The sequence below is a fragment of the Vicugna pacos genome, chromosome 9 (assembly GCF_048564905.1).
Source record: "Vicugna pacos chromosome 9, VicPac4, whole genome shotgun sequence".
In the NCBI taxonomy this organism is placed as follows: Eukaryota; Metazoa; Chordata; class Mammalia; order Artiodactyla; family Camelidae; genus Vicugna; species Vicugna pacos.
In genome coordinates this window covers 59,190,791-59,216,249 of record NC_132995.1, presented here as the reverse complement: position 1 = coordinate 59,216,249, position 25,459 = coordinate 59,190,791, and the positions used below count along the sequence as shown (strand labels likewise).

Here is a 25,459-nt window from a genome sequence, read left to right as displayed (position 1 = left end):
TTATTTTTGTATTATGGTGTTAGAGAATGTTCTAATTCCATTCTTTTACATGTAGCTGTCCAGTTTTCCCAGCACCATTTATTGAATAGACTGCCTTTTTCTCTGTTGCATATTCTTGCCTCCTTTGTCACAGATTAATTGACCATAACTCCGTGGGCTTATTTCTGGGCTTGCCATTCTGTTCTACTGATCTGTGTCTGTTTTTGTGCCAGTACCACACTATTTTGATTATTGTAGTTTGTAGTAGAGTCTGCAGTTAAGAAATGTGATGCCTCCAGCTCTGTTCTTTTCCAAGATTCTCTGGCTATTTGGGGCTTTTGTGTTTCCTACAATTTTTTAAATTATTTGAATTCTGTGAAAAATGCCTTTGATATTTTGCTAGGGGTTGCACAGAATGTCTAGAGTACCTTGAGTAGTATGGTCATTTTAACAATATTAAATCTTCCAACCCATGAACATGATATACCCTTCCAAGTACAGGTCTTTTACCTCCTTAGCAGGTTTATTTGTAGTATTTTATTCTTTTTGATGTGACTGTAAAAGCAATTATTTCCTTAATTTCTCTATGTGGTAGTTCATTGTTAGTGTATAGAAATGCAACAGATTTCTGTATCCTGCAACTTTGCCTAATACATCGATGAGCTCTAGAAGTTTTCCGTAGGGAATGAAGTTTTAAAGTGGTCTAAAATTATTAGGCAGTGGGTGATCATATTAAGCTTATACTTTGATAAGTGTACATATTGTAGTTTCTAGAGTAACAACTAAGAGAAAAAAACAGTACAAATAACTTTGAAACTAGTAAAATGTAAGAAATGGAATTATGAAAAATATTAGCCAATCCAAAAGAATAAAAAGGGGGAATGTAAACTAAAATGGGAAGGAAAATAAGAAATGATTAAATGAGATGGTAGATTTAAATGAAAGTAAGTAACTGGAACCTTGAATAATACAAGAGTTAATCTGCATATAACTCACAGCTAACCCTCTGAATTCATGGTCCCTCTGCATCCAGGGATTCAACTAACCACAGACCATGTAGTACTGTAGTATTCACTACTGAAAATATCCACACATAAGTGAACCCATGCAGTTCAAACCTGTTATTCAAGTCAACTGTTGAACATTAAGTCAGCTAAGGGCTCCACTAAAGGATAAAGATTCTTAGACTGAATTTTGAAATAATCCCATCATATTTGTTCATAAGCAACAAAGAGATCATAAGGAAAACAGCAAAGTAGAAAGAAAAAATGAAATGAAAAAGGTATACCATGCAGTACTAGCCAAAAGAAAGCTGGCAACCAAAACAAAATTCAAGGCTAACATGACAAGAGATAGAGGTTGACTCAAACGGTTCAAGTCACCAGTGAGATCATTTTAAGTATGTATGTTACTGACAACATAGCTTGAATACATATAAAGCAGTGATAAAACAAGAATTTAAGAAATTCAAAATCATAACTGGAGATTTTAACACACCTCTCCTAGTAAAAGAACAAACAGAAGACCTGAGGATACAGACAGAACACAACATACCCTAAGACTACTATACTTGAGCGTGGAACACTATAGTCTAAAGTACAATATACATTTTTTTCAAATTCACACAGAACCTTTAAAGAAATTAATTTTATACTAGGCCAAAGGTCAGCAAACGTTTTGTGTAAAGGTCCAGACACAGTACATATTTTTAAGTTTACAGGTCCTAATGACTCCATCACAACTGTTCAATCGTTCTTCTCCCTTCATAGTGAAGAGAGAGACCATGGTAGCATGGTTGGACTTGGCCTACAGGTCATAGTTTACCAATGAATACACTAGGCCATAGAGTATTAACAAATTTCAAAGGACTGAAATCATGCAAGCCACATAGTCTAACCACAATGCAAATAAATTAAAACCCATCCCTCCTCCAAAAACAGATAAGTTTTCCACATGTTTGGAAGTTAAACAAAAAACAAAAAGCTAATCTATAACCTAACCATTATTCAAGGAAGACATTATAGCAGAAATTAGAAAATACTTTGATTTGAACTGTTAAAATATCACATATCAAAATGTGAGATAGGGCTATGGCAGTACTTAATAGGAAATTAACATTTATTAGGGGAAAAAAAGATGAAATTTAATAAGCCAAGCATTCATCTCAAGAAGACAGAAAAAAGAAAAGTAAAATAAAACCAAAGGAAGTAGAACAAATGAATCAGGATGAAAATTGAAAATAATGAGGAAGAAGATACAACTTACTAGAGAGCAACAAGACAAAAGTTGATTCTTTGAAAAGACTAATATTGACAAACCTATGAAAAGACTGATCAAGAAAAAGAGATAAGGCATAAATAATATCAGGGGTTAAAAAAGGGGTCACAATCACTACAGATCTGGAGGCATTAAAAGGATAGTAATAAAACCTTTTATCAATATATTTAAAATTTAAGATAAAATTTGGACAAATTTATAGAAATTTAGAAAAAAATGGACAAATTTATAGAAAAAATATAATTTTACAGAACTGATATAAGAAGAAATAGAAAACCTGAACCACAAAGAATCTAAATCTATATTAAAAAATAAATATAACCACAAAATTCCTATCCAAAATACAGATCCTAGAGAAACACATGAACCACATGCACATGTATCCCAGGAGACATGAAAGAATGTTCTTATTTTGTATACCAGTCAAAACTAGAAACATACCTAGCAGTTCCATTTATCAAGTAGTTAGGTAAAACAAAAAACAAAAGTCCAGATTTTTAAGGACATTTTATTGAATCCTTAAAACTGTTTTTATTTAAGAGAACTCTGGGACAACATGAAGTGCACTAATACTCCCATAATAGGGGTCTCAGAAAGAGGAGAGAGAGATAAAGATCCTGAGAAAATTTTTGGAGAGATAATAACTGAAAACTTGCCCAACTTGGCAAAGGAGAGTCACCCAAGCCCAGGAAGTGCAGAGATTTTCACACAGGATCAACCCAAAGAGGAATACACCAAGGTACATAGTAATCAAATTGAAAAAAAATTAAGGATAAGGAGAAAATATTTAAATCAGCAAGAGAAAAGCAACAGATAACATAAAAGGGAATTCCCATAAGGTTATCAGCTGATTTTTCAGCAGCAACTCTACAAGTCAAAAGGGAATGGCACGATATATTTAAAGTGATGAAAGGGAAAAATTTACAACCAAGAATACTCTATCCAGCAAGGCTCTCGTTCAGATTTGATGGAGAAATCAAAAGCTTCACAGATAAACAAAAGCTAAAAGAGTTCAGCACACCCAAACGAACTTTACAATACACATTAAAGGAACTTCTTTAGTCATCAAACCGTAAGAGAACAAAAAGAAGGAAAAAAAAAAAAGACCTACAAAAGACTGCTTTGGCAATTCAGGTTCTTTTATGGTTCTCCTGAGTAAAGTTCAATGAACAAGCTTCTTATTCTCTAACAATAAATGTACCTCATGAAAACAGTATGTCTAGATAGGAAATCCTGATTTGTTGCCACAGCCATTCCTGAGAAGACTGATGGTAGATCGGAATTTATATGTCATTTCTACCAGCTGTTTGGATCACATCTGAAAGGCTTTAGAAGAACTTACAGAAAAACTAAAAATCGAGTTTGGCAAAAGTTCTTCTAAAGTAGTTGTTCTCAACCTTCACTGAATAACAAAAAACACCTGAGGTGATTTATCAGTATTCTTAATATACTGTAAAAAATGATACCCAGGGTGTAATTTAAGATTCCTATTTAACAGTCTACAGTAGGACTTAGGCATCAGTATTCTTTTTTAAAGCTCTCTAGGTAGTTCTAACATACATATAGGATTGAGAATATCAGCTCCAAATCTTACATATCCATCTGTTTTTTTAAATTTAAAAAAGCCTAATTCCTAGAAAAGCTATTTCTTTAGGAAAATATTTTAAGAGAAATTTCACTTATATAGTTCTACTCAAATGACCACCACTATACTATCTTACTCTTTACACAAAAATATCTGGTATTAGATTTTAAGCAACTACTCTCTCTTAAAGTATATTGATCATCAAAAAAAAAAATCCACAAACACCCTTCTCTATAGGAAAACTGAAATCAGGGATAAAAAATATTAAGGTGGAACAAAGGTGACTTCCACTCAACCATGACAGAGTAACTGGTACCAGACTAGCTCTGCCACCAAGAACTATAAAATAAGACAGAAATACATGACACAACTGTATTCAATCATTGGACTACAGGCAGAGAAAGACTACAGGCAGAGAAATCATGTAATTCTTTAGAGCATCTCTCTGTCTGTAGACAATTACATGATGGCAGCAAGGAGGCTGGAGATCAAGCAGAGCACAGAAGTATCTCTGAGCTGAGGAAGCAGAAATCAGGGTTAGAGACTACTTAAGCTGCCGGAATCCATGGAGCAAGGAACTGGAATGGAAGAAACTGCGCAGGGTGAGGCTGGGGAGTGGCGGTGAAGGGAGAAGAATAAGTGAATTCCTCAAGTCCTTAGCCAATGTCTGGGCTTTACATACAGAGGATGAGCTCACGCAAGGCTTAACAGAGAGCAGCTGCTACGAATTCCACGTTGTAACAGAGAAACTAGAGGTCAAGCAGTTTTGGAAGGCAGAATTCCAGCTGAGCCAGTGGGGGAAGAGACTTTGTTCACCTCCCCAGGCACCTGAGAAAAGCAGAAAGGCCACACCTTACACAAAAGGACTATACTTGGAATAATTTATTCCCTAGGCCTATGTGTCCTAACAAAGCCTAAAATCAAGCCTTGGTAAGATCTTACAAGAAATAGAGTTTAGAAGTTGAGAGAGGCTTGGGAAATACCTTGGCTTTCCACAGATCCTTCCTAACAAAGGGTAAAACCAAGCTTACACACAATCAGTGTGATCAGACAGTAATTTAAGTGCCTACTAGAACAATAATCAACAGTCTGCAGAGGAAGATAAAAGAACAGAGTTTCTGTATCATCCACAATGTCCAAATCTCAATTAAAAATCAGTAGGTATTCAAAGAAACAGTAAAGTATGACTCAAAGTAAAGACAATAATACTGAATAGGAAATGGCACTTAGATGGTCCAAGTGCTGTATTTAGCAAAGACTTCAAATGGAATACTACATATGTATTAAAAATTTAAATGAAAACAGGTTCTTAATGAGTGAACTGACAGGAAATCTCAACAGAGAAATAGAAACTATTTTTTAGAAAAAGGAAATTCGAGGCAAGTACAATACTTGAAATGAAATAATTCACTGAATGGGTCTGATAGCAAATGGCAGATGGCTGAAGAAAAGCTGAGTGAAAATGAACACATGAAAAGTTAGGAAGTCTGAAGAAGTGAGAGAAGAGACTGAAAGAAAATGAACAAAGCCTTAGAGACCTGTGTGACAAAAATCAAATGTCTATCACATGCGTAGCTGGAGTCCCAGAAGACAGAATGCGGAGAGAAATTTTTTTTAAATGGCCAACTTTCCAAATTTGATGAAAACCATAAACTTACAGATACAAGAAGTTCAGTGAACTACACACGGGATAAACAGAATGAAATAGATACCTTAAAACATCATGGTCAAATGGCAAAGACCAAAGAATCAGAGAAAATCCTGAAAGCAGCCAGAAAACTGCCAGACAACGTTCAGGCAAAAACAGTATGAATGATGTAATTAAAAACAAAGGCAGCCAGAATACAAAGTAATGACAGCTTTTAAATGTTCAAAGAAGAAACTGTCAATCCAGAATTCTATAAATAGTGCAAACATCCCTCCAATGAACAGAAGCTGAGAGTATTCACTGCCAGCAGACCTGCAAAACAAGAAATGCTGAAAGAATATTCTTCAGGACAAAGGAACAGTAGAGATGTAGAGAGATGAAGAAAAACAGTAATGGTAATAAATGGGTAAATACGTAAGACTGAGCTTTTACTTTCTCTTCTCCAAATTTCCCTACAAGACTAAACACTAAAAAAAAATTATAAGGTAAGATTTACAATGCATTTATGAATAAATGATATGGCATTAGTGCAAGGGATGAAGACTTGATAAACCTAATTATTCTTTTGTAAGGTTACTATATTTGTGAAGTGCAAAATTGTACAATACTTTAAGTAGGCTTAAGTTAAAGCTGTGCATCATTAGCCCTAGAGCAATAATTGAAAATAACAGAGGTATACCTTAAAAAGCCAAAAGTGGATATAAAATAAAATACCAAAAAACAGTTTTAACTTAAAAGACGGCAGGATATAAACAACAGAACAAGACATAAAGAGAAAAAATAAAAACAAAAGAGTAAATGGTAAACTTAAACCTATCAGTATCACTAAATACATTAAATGTAACAGGATTAAATATTCTAATTAAAAGAGGAAGAGCCTCCAATTAGGAGAAGGGGCCCTCAACTATTTATGCAATGAAAATATACACATATAATTGATAATTCTTATATTCAAGGAGCTCTACTAGTTTTTTTTCCAGTATCTAAATTAACAAATATTTGTTCAATAGAGGAAATGACTAAATTTGTGTCAAGTACTGTTCTAGGGTCAGTGAATAAAACAAAGACACTTACCCTCATGAAACTAATATCTAATGGGAATTACAAAAAAATAAACAAGCTGTAAATTACAGAATATGTTTAGAAGGTGATAAGCGCCACATAAAAAAGAAAAACAGAGCAGGAAATGGAGGATTAGGAGTAAAGGGGAAACCTGCAATTTTAAATACAGTGATCAGAGCTGGTCTCACTGGCAAAGGTAGATTTAAACAGAGACTTGATGGATATATGAAAGTTAGCTATGCAAACAAGTGGAGCAAGAAAGGTCTAGTTAGAGAAAACAGGAAGGCAGCAGCACCCCTAGCACATTTTAGAAACAGAAAGAAAGTTGGTGTAGCTGTAGCGGAGTGAGAAGAATAGTAGTATGTAAAATGCATGTGTATAGGGCTCTGTAAGGAATCTGACTTTTACTCTGATTGAACAGGAGAACCACTGCAGGTTTTGAGCAGGGGAGTGACATAGTCTGAGTTGAGAGTCACTCAAGTCGTTTTGTTAAGAATAAACTGAAGGGCAATAGCAGAAGCATGGGGACAATTTAGGGGACTACTGTAGTAACCCACACAAGAAATGATGGTGGCTGAGACCATGAGGTAGTAGAAGTTGTGGGATTTGGGGATCTATTTTGAAGGTGGAGCCAAAAAGATGTTCTGATAAGTTTGGGTTTGGGTATGAGAAAGCAGTGAGGTTGAGGATGACGCCAAGATTTCTGGCCCATGCAATGGAAATGCAAGTGCCACAAACTGAGATGGGGCAAGGCTAGCAGTAGAAAAGGTTTAGAGAAGTTATCAGTTCAACTTTGGATATACAGTTGACTGTTGAACAAACAGAAGTTAGGGATGTCAAATGACTGTACAGTTAAAAATCCTAGTACAACTTTACAGTTGGCCTTCTGCATACACGACTCCCCATCTGTGGATTCAACTCAGATCGTGTATACTACAATTACGTATTTATTGAAAAAAATCAACATATCAATGGACCCACGCAGTTCAAACCTGTGTTGTTAAAGAGTTTCCTACATTATAGCTGAGAAAGCAGACAATCAAGTAAAACAGACAAATCTGAATGAAAGCTCAGGAGAGTGCTGAGGTAGAAATAGAAATTTGGACATCACTGGCATACGGATGGTATTTAAACCCATTAAGACTGTAGCTGCAGATCAGAGTAAAAGGCCTGGCACATTCAATATTAGGAATCCAGAAAAAGAGCAAATGAGACAGAGAAAAAATAATCAGTGTGGTAAAAGGAAAGCTAAAAGGATGTGGCCTCCTGGTAGCCAAGTAAATAAAATGTATTAAGGGAGTGATCAACCATGTCAAATGTTGCTGATACACAAGGTATTAAGATGATGACCGAAAAGTGATGTCTAAGTTTAGTAATGCAGTGGTTACTGGGTGACCTTAGAAAGAACAATGTTGGTAGAATGCTGACAGTCAAATGTGTAACATATTTAAGAGAGAATGGGACAGGAGAAAATGGAAGCTATGATTATAAGCAATCCTTTCAAAAATTCTTGCTGCACAGAAGGAACAGGGACAGTTGCTGGCAGGCAAAGTGGGTTAAACAGAAAGTTCTGCATTTTCTTTCATTTTTAAAGTTGAAAGAAAAAAACAAATATTGAAAACTGATGGGAATAACTGCTAGAGATTGAAAAAACTGAAATTGGCAGAGAAGGCCAAACTGCTAAAGCAATATCCCTGACTACATAAAATGTATATTCATTGGAGCAACTGGCTATAGAGTTCAATTAAGATAATAGAAATATGGAAACATTGGTGCAAGTACTTGGTAGATAAGTAGATATGGTAGAGGGACTGCAGACGTGCTCTTTTGATTGCTTCATTTTTTTCAGTGAAGTAGGAAGCAATACTAATACCTGGGAGTGAGGATAGAGGATGAAATGTTGGACATTTAAGACAGAAAAGATGTGAATGTACAGTATGATTGACAGGCAACATTAGGGTCCACCTGAGGTTAAGTGATCATGAATTAAGAATGAGATCAGTTAATCTTATCATCTGTTTTTTTCTCCTGTGATGTTGAGCTGCCATAAGCAAAGCATGATAGAAGGGAAGTAGCATTTAATCAGGACGGTGGTTTTGTCAAGGGAGTTTAACCCAGTGGAATATGAGACTCAAGGCTAAATGCAAGGGAGTGAAAATGATTGGCCACAAAATTAAACTGAAAACGGGTTAAGTGAGAACATAAAGAAATGAGGTAAAGTGAAAGGGTAGTACAATATCAAAATAAGTCACTGTATGCTGAGTAACTGTTGAAATCTGGTACTAAGCAGAATAAGCCAGAATGATGGGAGATGTGCTCACAAAGAGGAATGCTTGAAATTGAACAAAATTACTGGAAATGCCAAAAGTCTAGTATATGAGCATGGGTGTGAATGGCAAGGTAGAGGACATAAACCTTAGAAAAGAGTTCAAAAACACAAAGACCAGAGTGTCAGAAAGATCAAAATTATGTACATTAAAATTACCAGGAATTAAGACAATAGTAGCTTACCACTGAGTTTAGGAACTTAAATCTGTTAGAGATAAAAGAGGAATGACCCAAGAGTTTTATGTGACAGTACCAATGAATGTGAGTAAACTCTCCACCTGTGATGATGGGGGCAGAAGGTCTATAAGATGCCTTCCAAAATAATAGGTCTTCTTAGAGTTAAAATTCAACACTTAATACCACCATCCACCCTACTTCTATTGTGCTCAATCTAATTTTATCATAAAATAGTGTTTATATTATCACAAAATCTCAGATTTAATATGGTCAAAACTTAACTACCAACTCCCTAAATGTACCTACCAAACCATGTCTTCTCACAGTCTTCCCAACCTCTTTTAAGTTGAAAGCCCAAAGTCTTGGTGTTATTGATATCTATCTCATACAACCCATAGAGCAGCAAATCCACACACCCATTTCAGGCATCAAATCCAAATTCAAAAAATATATAGAATTTGATTACACTTTGCTAACTCCAATGTTAGTACTCTAGTCTAAACCACCATTATTTCTTGACTAATTACTGAAAACCTGCCTCCTAACAAATCTGATTTTGTTCTTTCTCTTCCTTTAATTGTTCCTCACTACAGGTAGTGTGATCCTTTTAAGACAATAATCAGTCAAACCATTCCACTGCACAAAAGCTTGAGCATTTAACTCAGAGTAAAAGGCAACATTCTTACAACAACCTAGAAAGCACTAAATAATTTGGCCCTTTCTGCCCCTCTGACTTCATCTGATAGAAATCTTTCTCTTGTTCACTGCACTCAGACCATACAGCTCCTCAAAGGTGTCAAGTAAGCTATCTCTGGCCCTCTGCACTTGCTTCCTCTCTACCTGAAATATGCTCTTCCTTGCCACATTTAAGCAAGGCTGGCTCCCATTCTTCCTTCAGTGTCTACTCAAATCTCACCTCCCCCTTGAAGCCTTTTGAAATCACCCTATTTAAAATAAAAATTTACAAGCGCAGAGTTCCACAGAGGATTAACCCAAGAAGAACACACCAAGGTACACAGTAATCAAATTGATAAAAATTAAAGATAGGGAGAAAATATTAAAGTCAGCAAGAGAAAAGCAACAAATAACATTCAAAGGAACTCTGATAAGCTTATCAGCTGATTCTTCAGCAGAAACTCTACAGGCCAGAAGGGAGTGGCACAATATGTTTTAAGTGATTAAAGGGAAACACTTACAACCAAGAATACTCTATCCAGCAAGATGGAGCAATCAAAAGCTTCACAGATAAACAAAAGCTAAAGTAATTCAGCACCACCAAACCAGCTTCACAACAAACGTTAAAGCAACTTTAGTCATCAAATCACAAGAAAAGAGAGGAAAAAAAAAAGAGAGACAGAGAAAGAGAAAAAAAAAAGACCTACAAAACAAACCCAAAACAACTAACAAAATGGCAATAAGAACATACGCACCGATAATTACCTTAAATGTAAACGGACTAAAGCTCCAACCAAAAGACAGAGACTGGCTGAATGGATATGAAATCAAGACCTGTATATATGCTGTCTACAAGAGACCCACTCAAGAGCGAGAGACACATGTAGGCTGAAAGTGAGGGGATGAGAAAAAAATATTCCATGCAAACAGAAACCAAAAGAAAACTGGAGTAACAAGACTTATATCAGACAAAATAGATGTTAAAATAAAGACTATTACAAGAGACAAAGAAGGACACTACCTAATGCTCAAGGGATCAATCCAAGAATAAAATGTAACAGTTGTAAATATATATGCACCCAACACAGGAGCATCTCAATATTAAAGGCTATTGTTAAGAGACATAAAAGGAGAAATAAACAACAACACAATAATAGTGAGTGGGGGACCTTAACATCCCACTTTTATCAATGGACAGATCATCCAGAAAGAAAATAAAGAAATACAGGCACTAAATGACATATTAGACTAGATGGACTTAACTGATATCTATAGAAAGCAACAGAATAAACATTGTTCTCAAGTGCACATGGAATATTCCTCAGAATCGATGACATGTTGGCCCACAAAGCAAGCCTGAATAAATTTAATAAAACTGAAATCATATCAAGCATCTTTTCTACTCAAATGCTATGAGGTTAGAAATCAACTACAAGAAAAAAAACTACAAAAACTGCAAACATGTGGAGGCTAAACAATATGCTACTAAACAACCAATTGATCACTGAAGAAATCAAAGAGGAAATCAAAGAAATACTCTGAGACAAATTAAAATGAAAACACTACAATTCAAAACCTCTGGGACACAGCAAAAGCAGTTCAAAGACAGAAGTTTATGGAGATACAAGCCTACCTCAGGAAACAAGAAAAATCTCAAGTAAACAATCTACCCTTACACATAAAGCAGCTAGAAAATAGAACAAACAAAACCCAAAGTTAGTACAGGAAAATAAATCATAAAGATTAGAGGAGAAATAAATGAAATTGGAGCCCCCCAAAACAATATTAAAGGTCAGTGAAACTAAAGGCTGGTTCTTTGAAAAGATAAACAAAACTGATAAACCTTTAGTAACATCCATCAGGAAAAAAAGAGAGGGGCCCAAAATAATAAAATCAGAAATGAAAAGGGAGAAGCTACAACTGACACCACAAGAAATACAAGGGATCGTAAGAGGCTACTATGAGCAACTACACACCAACAAAAAGGACAACCTAGAAGAAATGGACAATTTCTTAGAAAGGTACAATTTGCCAAGAAATAGAAAATATGAATAGGCCAATTACCAGTACTGAAATTGAATCAGTAATTTAAAAATTCCCAACAAAAAGTAGTCCAGGACCAGATGGCTTCACAGGCACATTCTACCAAACACTTAGAGAAGAGTTAACATCTATCCTTCTGGAACTATTCCAAAAATTGCACAGACAGAAACACTTCCAAACTCATACTATGAGGCCACTATCACCCTGATACCAAAACCAAAGATACCACACACACACACACAAAAAAATTACAGGCCAGTATCACTTATAAATATAGATGCAAAACTCCTCAACAAAATACTAATGTCAACTCCAACAATGCATTAAAAAGATCATACATTATGATCAAGTGGGATTTATCCCAGGGATGCACATCAATATCCACAAATCAATCAATGTCAACACCACATTAACAAACTGAAGAACAAAAACCTGATCTGAATCTCAATAGATTCAGAAAAATTTTTGATAAAATTCAACATCCATTTATGATAAAAAAAAACTCTGCAGCAAGTGGGCATAGACAGAACATACCTCAAACTAACAAAGGCCATATATGACAAACCCACAACTAACATCATACTTACTGGGGAGAAGCTGAAAGTATTTCCTCTAAGATTAGGAATAAGACAAGGATGCCCACTCTTGCCACTTTTATTCAATATAGTTTTGGAAGTCCCAGCCATAGCAATCAGAGAAGAAAAAGAAATAAAGGGAATCCAGAATTTTCCAAATTGGATAGAAAGGTATACTGTGCTCTTAGATTGAAAGAATCAATATTGCTAAAATGGCCATACTACCCAAGGAAATATACAGATTCAATGCAACCCCTATCAAATTACCAACGACATTTTTCACAGAGCTGGAATAAAAAAATGTTAAAATTTGTATGGAAACACAAAAGATCCTGAATAGCAAAAACAGTCTTGAAAAAGAACACAGCTGGGGGGAATCATGCTCCCTGACTTCAGATTATACTACAAAGTTACAGTAATCAAAACAGTATGGTACTGGCACAAAAACAGACACAAAGATCAATGCAACAGGATAGAAAGTCCAGAAATAAACCCAGGCACTTATGTTTCAATTAATCTGTGGCAAAGGAGGCAAGAATATGCAATGAAGAAAAAGGCAGTCTATTCAATAAATGGTGCTGGGAAAACTGGACAGCTACCTGTAAAAGACTGAAATTAGAACATTCTCTAACACCATATACAAAAATAAATTCAAAATTGGGGGGAGGGTATAGCTCAGGGGTAGAGTGCATGCCTGGCATGCACAAGGTCCTGGGTTCAATCCCTAGTACCTCCACTGAAAAAACAAAAACAAAAAACTGTCAAAATGGCCAGATACTATAAAACTCTTAGAGGAAAACATAGGCAGAACACTCTTGGACATAAATTACAGCAATCTTTTTTGCAAATTAACTCCTAGAGTAATGGACATAAAAGCAAAAATAAACAAATGGGATATAATAAAACTTAAAAGCTTTTGCATAGCTAAGGATACCATCAACAAAACAAAAAGACAACCTACAGAATAGGAGAAAATATTTGCAAATGATGCAACTGACAAGGGACTAATTTCCAAAATATATAAACAGCTCATCTAGCTTAATAACAAAAAACAAGCAACGCAATCAAAAAATGGGCAGAAGACCTAAATCGACATCTCTCCAAAGACATTCAGATAGCCAACAAGCACATGAAAAGATGCTCAATATCACTAATTGTTAGAGAAATGCAAATCAAAACTACAATGAGATATATCACCTCACACCAGTCAGAATGGCCATCATTAAAAAGTCCACAAATGATAAATGCTGGAGAGGATGCAGAGAAAAAGAAACCTTCCTACACTGTTGGTGGGAATGTAAATTGTTGCAGCCACTGTAGAGAACAGTACGTAGATTCCTCAACAAAAGAAAAATCGACTTATCATATGATCCAGCAATCCCACTTCTGGGCATAAATCCAGAAGAGAACAGAATTTGAAAAGACGTGCAGTGCACCCCAATGTTCACAGCAGCACTATTTATGATAGCCAAGACATAGAAACAACCTAAATGTGGACATCCACAGAGGATTAGATAAAGATCTGGTATATATATATATATATATATATATACACACACACACAATGGAATACTTCTTTTGTAGATTGTCTTTAATTTGTGACCAATAGCTTGTCATATTTTTTAGAACATCATAATTTTGACTTTATATTTCCTTTTGTTCCTATATAATCTTATGTCCTTTCATGCCCTTTTATATGGGTGGCTGTGTCAATCAGAAACATGCACAGCTGTAGTGACTAACAGTGGCTCTGCAGGCAGTTGATGGTGTTAGTTCAACAACATCAAATTAAGAGTACCTGAGATGATCTCAGCTTTACCCTCATGAGCAGATAATGGTGTCAGAGTTCTAGGCATCAAATACAAATTCAATGAAGGAAAAAAGGAAGAAAAAGGCTGACCTGAGCAACATTTGTCCTATTTATCACGAACATAAAAACTTTCTGAAAATCACCTATTAAGCAGAATTCTAACTTATATTTTTGGGGTATAAACTGTGGATCAGAACTACCATAATGCCAGGAATGCTGAGAAAGGAAATAGCTTTTCTAGTTTCTATATTTGAAACTAGACAAGAGAGATATAAGTTGAGTATTCTCAACTATCCCACAATGTATGGCATATGGCATATGACAGTGGTTCTCCTCAGAATGTCAGATGATACTTCCATTCATTCATATTTCAATGTACTTTAAAACTGCTTAGAATCATGTGAGAGCGAGCAGAACTTAAGAACTGATGGGCTTCACTGTAAGGCAATTTTTTAAATCAAAATGAACCTCAAATGGCAACATTAAGAGGCCTCTTCTAATTATTCACTTTCTCTAGAGCATGAAAAGGCCTCTAATTCCAGGAAACAGGGTAGTGAAGAACAGTGAAACAGAAAAGTGTCATTACAGGCAATCTGGAAGCAAGCTGGGAGAAGTGAAGGTCTCACAGTTTAGAGTGTAGATTTACATTTATTCTCCCTAATTTCAGTAAAGTACCTTATACTCACCCTCCATCTGGGCCTAATTTCTCCAAGTCCAGAGTCTCTGATCTTAGAGAATAAGCCCTACTTTTGTCATACTTATCACCTCTAGATCCTGAACCACATAGGTGTCTGGGAAATAAAGAAAATGGCTTCATTTTTACCTCATTTGCATGCCCTTGGGTTGTAGCTCATTCAACTCTAGTAGGTCAATTATCAGGTCCAACAAATATTAATCAATTTCCCTTGTTTTGAAAAACTAACAAATCTCTATTGACATCTCTTCCTTAATTAAGTCTATACTTTTTAAATTTATTTACTAGAGGGAGGGGGGATAACCCTATGGTTTAGCTAGAAACTATGTAGTGTTCTGAGGTACAAAATTTCACAAAGTTCTATAGACGCTTTCCTTTTTTGAAAACTTCCAAGGCCATTAAGAAAACCAAGACCTCAATAGAGTTTTTTTTTTTTTAAGAGAAAAATGTGTAGGTCACAATGTTAGTAACTATAGTTAGACTGTTATAGAGTACTTACTGTGCTAAGCATTTTATAGTGACAATTCTCAACTTAACCCTCACAGCCACCTTATAAGGTTGGTACTGCGTTTTGTAAGATATACAAGCACGCTCACCACAGTTCATCATCTGTATCACTATACTATGTAGCAATCGTCTTAAAAGGGGTGCAGGGGGATGCAGAACTATAATTATAGAGTGTATAAGTCAATAATAATTATGGAATAAGGTTAAATTTTAACCAAAGGAAAATTCACATGTTTTTAATGGAATGAAGATTCAACATAAGAATCTTGAAAAAAAAAAAGAAGATAAAAGAGAACTGTGAGAATTGGAATACTTCAAAAAAATAAACGACTTCAAAAACTAGATCACTAAAATGAAAGATAAAAGACTCAAATCTATGGCTAGGCTAATAAAGAATAAGGAAATAACTCAGCTATTCAACATTATAAACAAGACAGAGATATAACCACAAGTTTTTATAAAATCTTAACAGTCTGCTTATTTCTAAGTAATATGTTTTTAAAATCTCTATTAAATAGATGATTTTCTAAGAAAATATAAATTATCACAATTGCATGAGTAAGAAGTTTATACTGTATAGCACAGGGAACTATATTCAATATCTTGTAGTAACTTATGGTTAAAAAGAATATGTATGCTACTATATGACTGATACTGTGCTGTACACCAGAAATTGATACAACATTGTAAACCGACTATACTTCAATAAAAAAAAAATTAAAAAAAAAAGAGCTGCAGTTGCTGCAGAAATAACCAGAACCCGAAGTCAAATGCCTCCAGAAAAACAAACAAACAAAAAAAACAATTGCATGAGTGACTCAAGAGGTGGGAAATTCAACTTTATCAATAAGCATGTGAGAATCTGAGCCCCTTAAAGAACTAGCCCTAAAAAGCCGTTAAGTCCAGACAGGGAAATGGGATGGGTTAGATGGAACAAAGGTATAAGGAAAGAAAACACACAGAAATGAACTGGCTTTAAGGTTAAATAGTTCTCTTGACAGTGTTCCGTAAGTTAAGAAACAGCATTAGTAAAGGCAGAGAAGTTTAAAACAGAAGGTTTCCTACTGTAAGAGTGCAAATAGGAGATAACAGATTGTGTAGTTAAGAATTTAGCCTTGCCCAAAGAGAAGTGTGGCCTTTACCCTCAGCTGCTAGGAAGGCATCTCTAAGCCCTTGAAATGTTCTGCCTGATAAAAATGTTTTTGTTTACTTGGGGCCTTAGGCCACAGGCTAATATGATTTACAGTAGGGTCTTCGGGTCACAGAGTATTAGCTCAACCTCAGGAGAGTCTGGAGACAGGTCAGTCAACTGGACAGTGAACTGTATCTACAATGCAGAGCTCCAATAAAAATTCTGGACACCAAGGCTCATGCAGGACGCCTTGGCTGGCAATATTCTGTTCATGCTGTCACATATCATTGCTAAGAGTCAGCTACATCCAGAATTACACTGAGAAAAGACAATTGGAAGCTCCACATTTAGAACTCTCCTAGACTCTGCCACATGCATTGTTCCCTTGGATGATTTTAATCCATATCCTTTCACTGTAATAAACATTAACTGTCAGTACATAGCTTTCAGTGAGTCCTAGCAAATTACTGTATCTGAGGGTAGTCTTGGGAAATTCTGAACTTTCAAGTGAACTGTGAGAAGTGAGTATGGTTTTGGGGATCACCATATTCTGCAGTTGGTATCAGAAGTGAGAGGAGACCTGTGAATTGTTCCCTAAAAAGCAGTTGGCATCAAAAGTGGGATTCACTAAAATGACCCTGACTCACTGAAACATGTGGTTGAGAAGAGGAAGGAAAAAATGACAGATATTATGAATCTTTGATTCCTGGATGACTACCTTTCTAGTCACTCATGGTATGTAACTGCAAATGCTATTACTAGAGGTAAAAGTTACCAACAGAATTTAGAAATGGTAGACCCAACACCATAGGAGTTGAGTCATTGGATAAACAAGGAAATACAAACTAATTAAGAAATAAGTTCATTAAACAATTCCTTGGTTATTGTAATCTGTAGTAGCTAAAATGAAGAATGTGTTGGGACAGAACCTGACACTGGGCAAAGCTCAGTGTCAGCCAGTCTGAACTATGGCCACTAGCCTCAGGGCCATTCCAAGGTGGAAAACTGTGCTGAGAAAGAAGACAGCACCTCAAAAACTTCCAGTCACAATGTAATTCAGGTTGAGGAAAGACAAAATCAAGAAACTGATAAAACCAGGAAGTACAATGCAAAGGAACTGTCTCACTGTATGCTTCCTGAAAAAAACCTCTACTAAAATATTGTGAGACTAATTATGTAGAAGCAGTATCTTTTTAATATTATAACAGCTTTATTGAGGTATAATTTATGTACCACACAATTCACCTATTAAAAATTAAAATTCAGTGGTTTTGAGAATATTCCCAGTTGTATAACCATTACTACGATCAATTTTAGAACATTTTAATCCTCTGCAAGAGAAACCCTGTATACATTTGCAGTCATTCCTCATTTCCCCAACTCCACCCCAGGTGTAAGCAACCGCTAATCTACTTTCTGTCTCTGTGGATTTGCCTATTCTGGAACCTGCATATGGAATCATACAATACATGGTCTTCGTTGACTGGCTTTTTTCACTTAGCATAAAATGTTTTCCAGGTTTACTATGCTGTACCATGTATCAGTAATTACTCCTTTTTATTGACAAATAATATTCTATTATATGTTTAGACCACTTTTATTTATCCATCAGTTGATGGACATTTGAATTGTTTCCACTTTTTGGATACTGTACCATTGTGAATGCTGCAGAATAGAAGAGCAATGTTTGAGTTGATGCAGGATGCGCAGCTCACTACCACTGTACATAATCCATATATAATCTAGACACACAGCAGGTCATTCCCATGGGGACAGACAGCCTGGTGAACTAGATAAAAGCCCCTGTAAAGACTGTTTACCATCAGACAGGTGACTATCCATCTCATACAGGTGCTAAATGGAACTCCCCAGAAGAACTGGCTGATATACTTCTCACACAAGCCATGCCAGATTAGCATTATGAAGATCAGGATATTCATCTACTGAGCATGCCTTTTACCAAGGTCAAGGTAAACAGTATGATTAAGGAGGACCCTTTTACATGGGCACCTCCAAGTAATTTTACTTCTGCAAAATCTAGCAACAATCTGAGAAACCTTATCTATCAGGTTTACTGTCTCAGCTTTATGGGCCTTACAGATGCTAAGAAAATTAAGAGTAATTCATGAGAAAATAGGAAAAGATAAAGGGGAGAGTCAAGGGTTTTATACCAGCAGGAAGGAAATCTTTAGATGGCTGTTTTTTTAAAAAAAAAAAAAAAAGAGAGAGAGGATGAATAAAGCAGACATTGATGGGGTTAAAACAAAGATCTTAATGCAGCGCTCCTAGAGGTTGGGTGGACCAAAGGGAGCCAATGTTGGTCCTCAACATTAAAGGGCACGAAACAACTCTGCTGTATTTATCCCAGGACCAAGAAGTTGTAAAAGCTGGAGGGCAAAGATGATAATGAGAAACCTGACCTTGCATTGCCTGGAGAGACTGTTTCATAGATTAATCAAACTGAAGACTGAAGGAGAGACCAGGGTCTTCTGGCTCAAACCTCAGCTGAAGAAGCCAAGGCAATATGCACTTGTGTGGGTAAAATAGCCGGGGGTGGGGGGGATGTGATAAGAGACACTTCTGGGACTCCTTGGCATGGGAGCCCAATGCTCTGAGACTCTAAAACCTATTGAAGGTCTAATGGGGGCTAAGGTTAGACTGGGACGAGAGGGATAGTTGATAGGATTAAGGTTAAAGTTTGGATGAAAGTTGGAACAGCTCATACAACTTAATAACAAAAAAAACAAACAACCAAGCCAAAAATGAGCAGCAGACCTAAACAAGCAATTTTCCAATGAAGGCATACAAATGGCCAATAGGCACATGAAAAAAATGCTCAGTATCACTAATTCAGAGAAATGCAAATTAAAAACTACATTGAGGTATCTCACACCAGTCAGAAGGGCCATCATTAAAAAGTCCACAAATGATAAATGCTGAAAGTGTGGAGAAAAGGGAGCCCTCCTACACTGCTGGTGGGAATGTAGTTTGATGCAGCCATTATGGAAAACAGTATGGAGATTCCTCAAGAAACTAAAAGTAGACCACATGATCCAGCAATCCCACTCCTGGGCATAATTTCTGGAGGGAACCCTAATTTGAAACGATACATAAACCCCAATGTTCATAGCAGCACTATTTACAATAGCCAGGACATGGAAATACGCTAAATGTCCATTGAGAGAAAACTGGATAAAGAAGTTGTGGTATATTTATACAATGGAATACTATTCAGCTATATATATATATATATATATATATATATATATATATATATATATATATATATATATATATATATATATAAAGAATAATGCCATTTGCAGCAACAAAGATGAACCTGGAGACTGTCATTCTAAGTGAAGTAGGCCAGAAAGAGAAAGAAAAATACCATATGATATCGCTTGTATGTGGAATCTAAAAAAAAGACACAAATGAACTTACAAAACAGAAACAGATTCACAGACAGAGAACAAATTTATGGTTACCACTGGGGGAAGCGGAGTGGGGAGGGATAAACTGGTAGTTTGAGATTTGCAGATACTAACTACTACATATAAAATCAATAAACAACAGATTTATACTGCATAGCACAGGGAACTATATTCAGTATCTTGTAGTAACTTATAATGAAAAAGAATACCAAAACGAATATATGTGCATGTATGACTAAGACATGCTGTACACCAGAGATTGACACAACACTGTAAACTGACTATACTTCAATAAAAAAGAGGGGGGAGAAAGTTCAAATATATGAACAGACTTTATGAAATAGTTATATCTCTCCTTTATGTGAATATATTATTGAAATGGATATTAGGTCTGACTGGTATTATAAAAGAGAAGACATAAGTTCACCCTAAGGCTAGTCTTGATTAGACATGCTAAATAAGAACCACTAAAACTGTCCAAGTCCATAGAAGTTAATTTGAGACAGTATAGGATACCTGAATGACCAAGAGATTTTGACTTTAATGACAAATTAAAGCTGGAGTGCTAGCATCAATGAATTCTCTGTACAATAACCATGTGTACCCTGTGAAAAAAGTAAATGGCTCATCAAGAATAACTGCAGACTATTAAAGTTTGAATAAAGTTGTGCCACCATAGCATCAGCAGTCTTTGATATGGGTTCCACAGTACAAAAAATATATATACAGCAGGCTAAAAAAGACTGGGACTCAGTGACTGAACCTGCAATTTTTTTTTCTTTAACGCTGAAAAGGAGCCAACAATATTTTTCCTTCATGTGGAAGGATCCTAGTTTATATTTATTATACTGCCACAGGGTTATTTCAATTTACCAGCTTACTGGTATAATTTGGTTAGAAGGGATTCAGACTTAATGCAGGTCCTGAGTATAATAATCAAACACTATACTGATTTCATATCAATAGCAGAAACTAAAGACAAAGGTAGGACTGACTTAACTGCAATGGTGACACACGTGACCAACAGAGGCTATTGCTAAATACAACAAAGGCTGAAGGACCTGCCCAAACTGGTGAAATTCTTAGGAGTGATACAGGCAGGTGATATCCTTGACATTCAACATGTGAAAAAAAAAAAAAAAAAAAACCAACTGCTTTTGCCACCTACCCCCAGAACTAAACCAGAAGCCTAACATTTGGTTGGTATATCTGAATTTTAAAGAACACATATTCCACATCTAGGAATATTACCAGCACCGATCAATACAACTTCCCAAAAGAAGGTTGCATTTGAATGGGGGCCTGAACAAAACCAGGCCATGTTTGAAATGCAAAAAGCAGTATCTCTCTTGACGCTTTTGGGTCCCTGTGATCCACACTCAGACACGATTTTATAGTATTGGCAGCACATTCTTCTGCAGACTGAAACTTATGGCAAAAACCTCCGAGTGTCACTTAGAAAAGACCCACCAGAATTTCTGACCAGAACATTTCTGGATGCCGTAATAAAATTTATATCATTTAAGAGAAAATTACTAACTTGCCACTTGGCATTAAGACAGACTCTGTAACTGAAGGACATAAAATAACCCTAAAACCTGGCTCATAATGTTTTGGGTGATAGAGGAATACTCTAATAAGAAGAGTTATACAGCCAGCAGAGTTCCATGTAAACAGAGATGGTTTGTACAGGAACATGCAACCAGGAAGATGCAAAGAGGTATCTATTTATTGTATGTATGAGCAAGTAGCTGGCCTCTTTTCTCCTAAATCTGACTTTGAAACCACCTGAGGAGATGCTGAATGCTATGATCACATAAGTGGTGCCCTATAAACAGCCTGGTTTACAGATGGTAGTTCTAAGGTGAACAGACAGCATTCTGTTTAGAAGACCATCACTCTAACTGAAGAAGGTAATAACAAATCATATCAATGAGCTGGACTGTATGCTGTTATCCCCTATGTTCAGGTTTTTACTGAACTCCGCACTTGATGTTGAAGAGAGGGTGATCATGTGGACTGTTTCTTAACTTCATACAGATGATAAAGAGAAAGAGTTTGGTAAGGTTCAATAATGTATGCTATCCTGAACACTTTAAACTCTGACTACAGGGTATCACTGAAGAGTGCTTTTAAAGGGGGTGGGGTAGGGCACAGCTATACATTAGCCAAATGATACTGGCAGCAATGTAAACAGAATGAATTTGACAACGGAAAACTCAAAGCACAGAGACTAGCTGTAAATGTGTTTTAGTAATAGGAACTTAGGCTTTTATGTCCAATGACACTGGTTCTGCAGTAGCCTATTCAGGAAAAATTTAAAGTGTGAACTAAAGAAAAGGGAGGAACATTCAAAAGGTAACTAGTACTTCAATATAAGTGGTAAAAGAAAGTGGTGAAGGAAAGGGAAGGAATGAATCACAGTTAAACTTTGAGAGAGGGGTGGTTGAACCTATTCTTTCACAGGAAAGAGGATGCCATGTTCCTATTCTTTTTGCTTCACACCATCAATTTAAAGGGCCATAAGAAATCTAAATGCTCAAAGATTCAACTGCAGCTGTGAGAAAGTAATTTAATGTCTTACTGAGATTTATTACAACACAAGGGTAAGATCTGGCCCTGAGCTGAAGGCATCCACAAGATTAGTCACCTCAAGTAAAACATGAGTCAATTTGCAAGTAAGATGAACATTTTGTAACAAAGGTACAAAAGTTTAAAGTAGCACTTCTACACAAATGTTCTGTAAACAGTGAGAGGTGCCTAGAAAAAGAAAAAAGCATTAATTTTATGTGGTCAAGTGTGAGCAATTCCATACACCATATTCTATATTCTGAATACCACATGGGAGAAAACGAGCACACAGGCGAAAACAGATCTGGAGTCCAACTGCCTGTGTTCAAATCCTGGATCTACCACTTATGGTGACACCTTGTACAGCTTGCTAAAAAGCTTTCTGTGAGTAGGCTGGCTCACCTTCAAACAGTAAGGATACCAGTACCAACACTTCATGGGTGGTTGGTGTGAATTAAATGAGCAAGCAGCATTCAGAAAAGTGCCTAACACAAACTACAGATGCAATAATTGTTAGCAGATAGGATTCATGTACCCTTTTCTTAAAGAGGATTCTAATGAATTCCAATGACTCTAACAAACTAAAAGCTCTAAGACATCCTTTAGTTAATACGTTTAGGTGTGGTTAATCCAACTTAACACCTGACTAGAAATTTCAATAGTTTTCAGAACAGTTCAGATGTAACAGGCTGGTGATAAGTGAATACTACTGCATTCTGAGGGTAAAGAGGGTTGAAATACAAAACTGTGTAGCAATGAATTAGCAACTATGCTTATTCAGATGCTTATAAATCCCTAGTTTTTCTATAAACTGTGTATCTAACATGATCGGTATATTTATGTTTTGATGTTACAATGGGTATCAGTTAGCCATACCCATGGAAATATTACCTTTTAAGATGACAGCCCACAGTCTAAATCCCACAGTATACTTGAAAAAAGTGTATTTGAACCAGAGGCATTGAACACAAAGAAATAATACAATTCCATTCTTGCAACCCAAATCCATGTACTGATACATTTTCAACAAATATTCATAAGACAATTAGACACAAATATGGAAACCATTAAATAACTTATCAAAAACATATCTTGCATTAGTAAATAAAATACACAAAGCTGAAAATTTTTAAATGCTAAAAAAATTATGATAAATATCTGCTTTAGGAAAAATACTTAATTTTACAAGAACTTTTAATAATACTTAATAAGCAATTATGATTTCTGTACCTATGTTCTTTGTGTTCCAACAGCTGACAGTCTCTACACGTCAGTCTATCACATGTTTCACAGAAAAGTTTCAACTGTTCTTGTTTGTGTACAGGGCAGAAAACAGGGCGCTGACCAGATGCTCCAACAGACTCTGCAGTACAATAAAACATACATTTTTAAACCAAACCAAATTTCTGTCTAACCTTCTAAATTCTTATTGGTATCAAAAGCTTATAAAGATAAGTAGAAATGTTATACAGGCAAAAAGGGGAGATTAACAGTAATCATTAAAACTGCTTCTGTCTTACCTGAGACATCTTCTTTCTTCCTGATCAGGTGGTCTTTAGTGAATTTTACTCTCTGATGTGCTTCAATACATGTCTTACATAGCCACTCTCCACATTCCACACAAAAGCCAACTGCACTTGCATTGTCTTCACAACTAGTACATACCTAAAGGAGGAAATAAATACTAATCTACATTAAATTTACAAAATATAGATCCACAAAATTAAAAGGTGAAAATATTCCAAGTTGCTCTCAAATATACCAATGCCTTGTACCTAGAATAAAATTATTTTGTTATCCATTTATCTTCAACAAAATTCTTTCCCCTTCAGATCAAACATTCAGGTGGGCAAGAATCTAAGTCTCAGAACACAAAGTCCACGTAAGATTTGAATTTTTAGGTAATGACTTTTTGTCTCATTTAACCAGGTCTGAGGGTGTAGAATAAAGATATCCTTCATTTTCAATTTGAAAGATGAAACTAAGGCAGAACTACCCTAAATTATGTAACAATCCAAACATGTTTTTCTTCTAATTCACATTTTGATTATCAAGATAGGAATATAAAGCAAAATTGAGAAACATACCTGTTCTGATTTCTCGTCAGAACTGCTAGGAGCTTCAGATGTATCTTTCACAAAATAATTATCCACAAGGTCTATCTGTCTGCATTCTTGGCGGCATACTGGGCACCGTATTACACCAACTACAACACAAAACGACATTAAGAAATATCCTTCAAGGAAAAATAAGGCAATTGTACATGATGCCTGTATGTAACCTATCCACTCAAATGCTATAGGCGAGAACAAAGAAAAAAGCATTAAGAGCTGAGTAAAATAAGTTATTCCACTGAGGTATATTCCTTTGGGGAAAAATGATAGCCTATTTAGGAAAAGAAAACAGCATTAATATGCAAAAAATTTCAAGGTGCTTCTTTATTACAATATGTAGTTGGTTGGCTGAATAATGGCCCCCAACGATATCCAGGTCCTAATCCTTAAAAAACCTGATTCACTCTATAAGGCAAAGAGGATTCTGCAGATGTGATCAAATTAAGGCTCCTGAGATGAGAATGCTGTCCTGGATTATTTCATAGGCCCTAAATGTCATCACAAGTGGTCCAGGAAGAGAGAGGGAAATAAAAATTCGACTACAGAAGAAGAGGCAATTGATAAGGAAAGACAAGGTTAGAATAATATGCTCTGGAGACGGAGACAAGTCAAGGAATACAGGTGGTTGCAATAAGCTGAAAAAGACAAGAAAATGGATTTTCTCCTCAGAGCCTCCAGAAGGAACCAGACCTGCCAACACTTTGACTCTAGCCAGTAAAACTGGTTTCAAAAACCTGAACCTCCAAGAACAGCAAAAGAATAAAATGTGTGTTGTTTTAAGATTCTTAAATGTATGGCAATTCTGTTACAGCACCAAAAGAAAAACACAATCTATCATCTTATAAATT

General features: G+C 35.8%; 1 protein-coding gene across 2 annotated transcripts in view; it reads right to left on the bottom strand.

Annotated features, from left to right (window-relative positions):
- TRIM33 (tripartite motif containing 33) overlaps positions 1 to 25,459 on the bottom strand; it is a 110,782-nt gene that overhangs the window by 39,500 nt on the left and 45,823 nt on the right. For both annotated transcript variants that reach the window (XM_015247479.3, XM_072967994.1), the window contains exons 2-4: positions 24,585 to 24,703; positions 24,018 to 24,162; positions 23,728 to 23,860 (exon numbers count right to left, since the gene is read on the bottom strand). In XM_015247479.3, the coding sequence (XP_015102965.2) occupies positions 23,728 to 23,860; positions 24,018 to 24,162; positions 24,585 to 24,703 (397 nt within the window). The remainder of the gene's footprint in view (positions 1 to 23,727; positions 23,861 to 24,017; positions 24,163 to 24,584; positions 24,704 to 25,459) is intronic.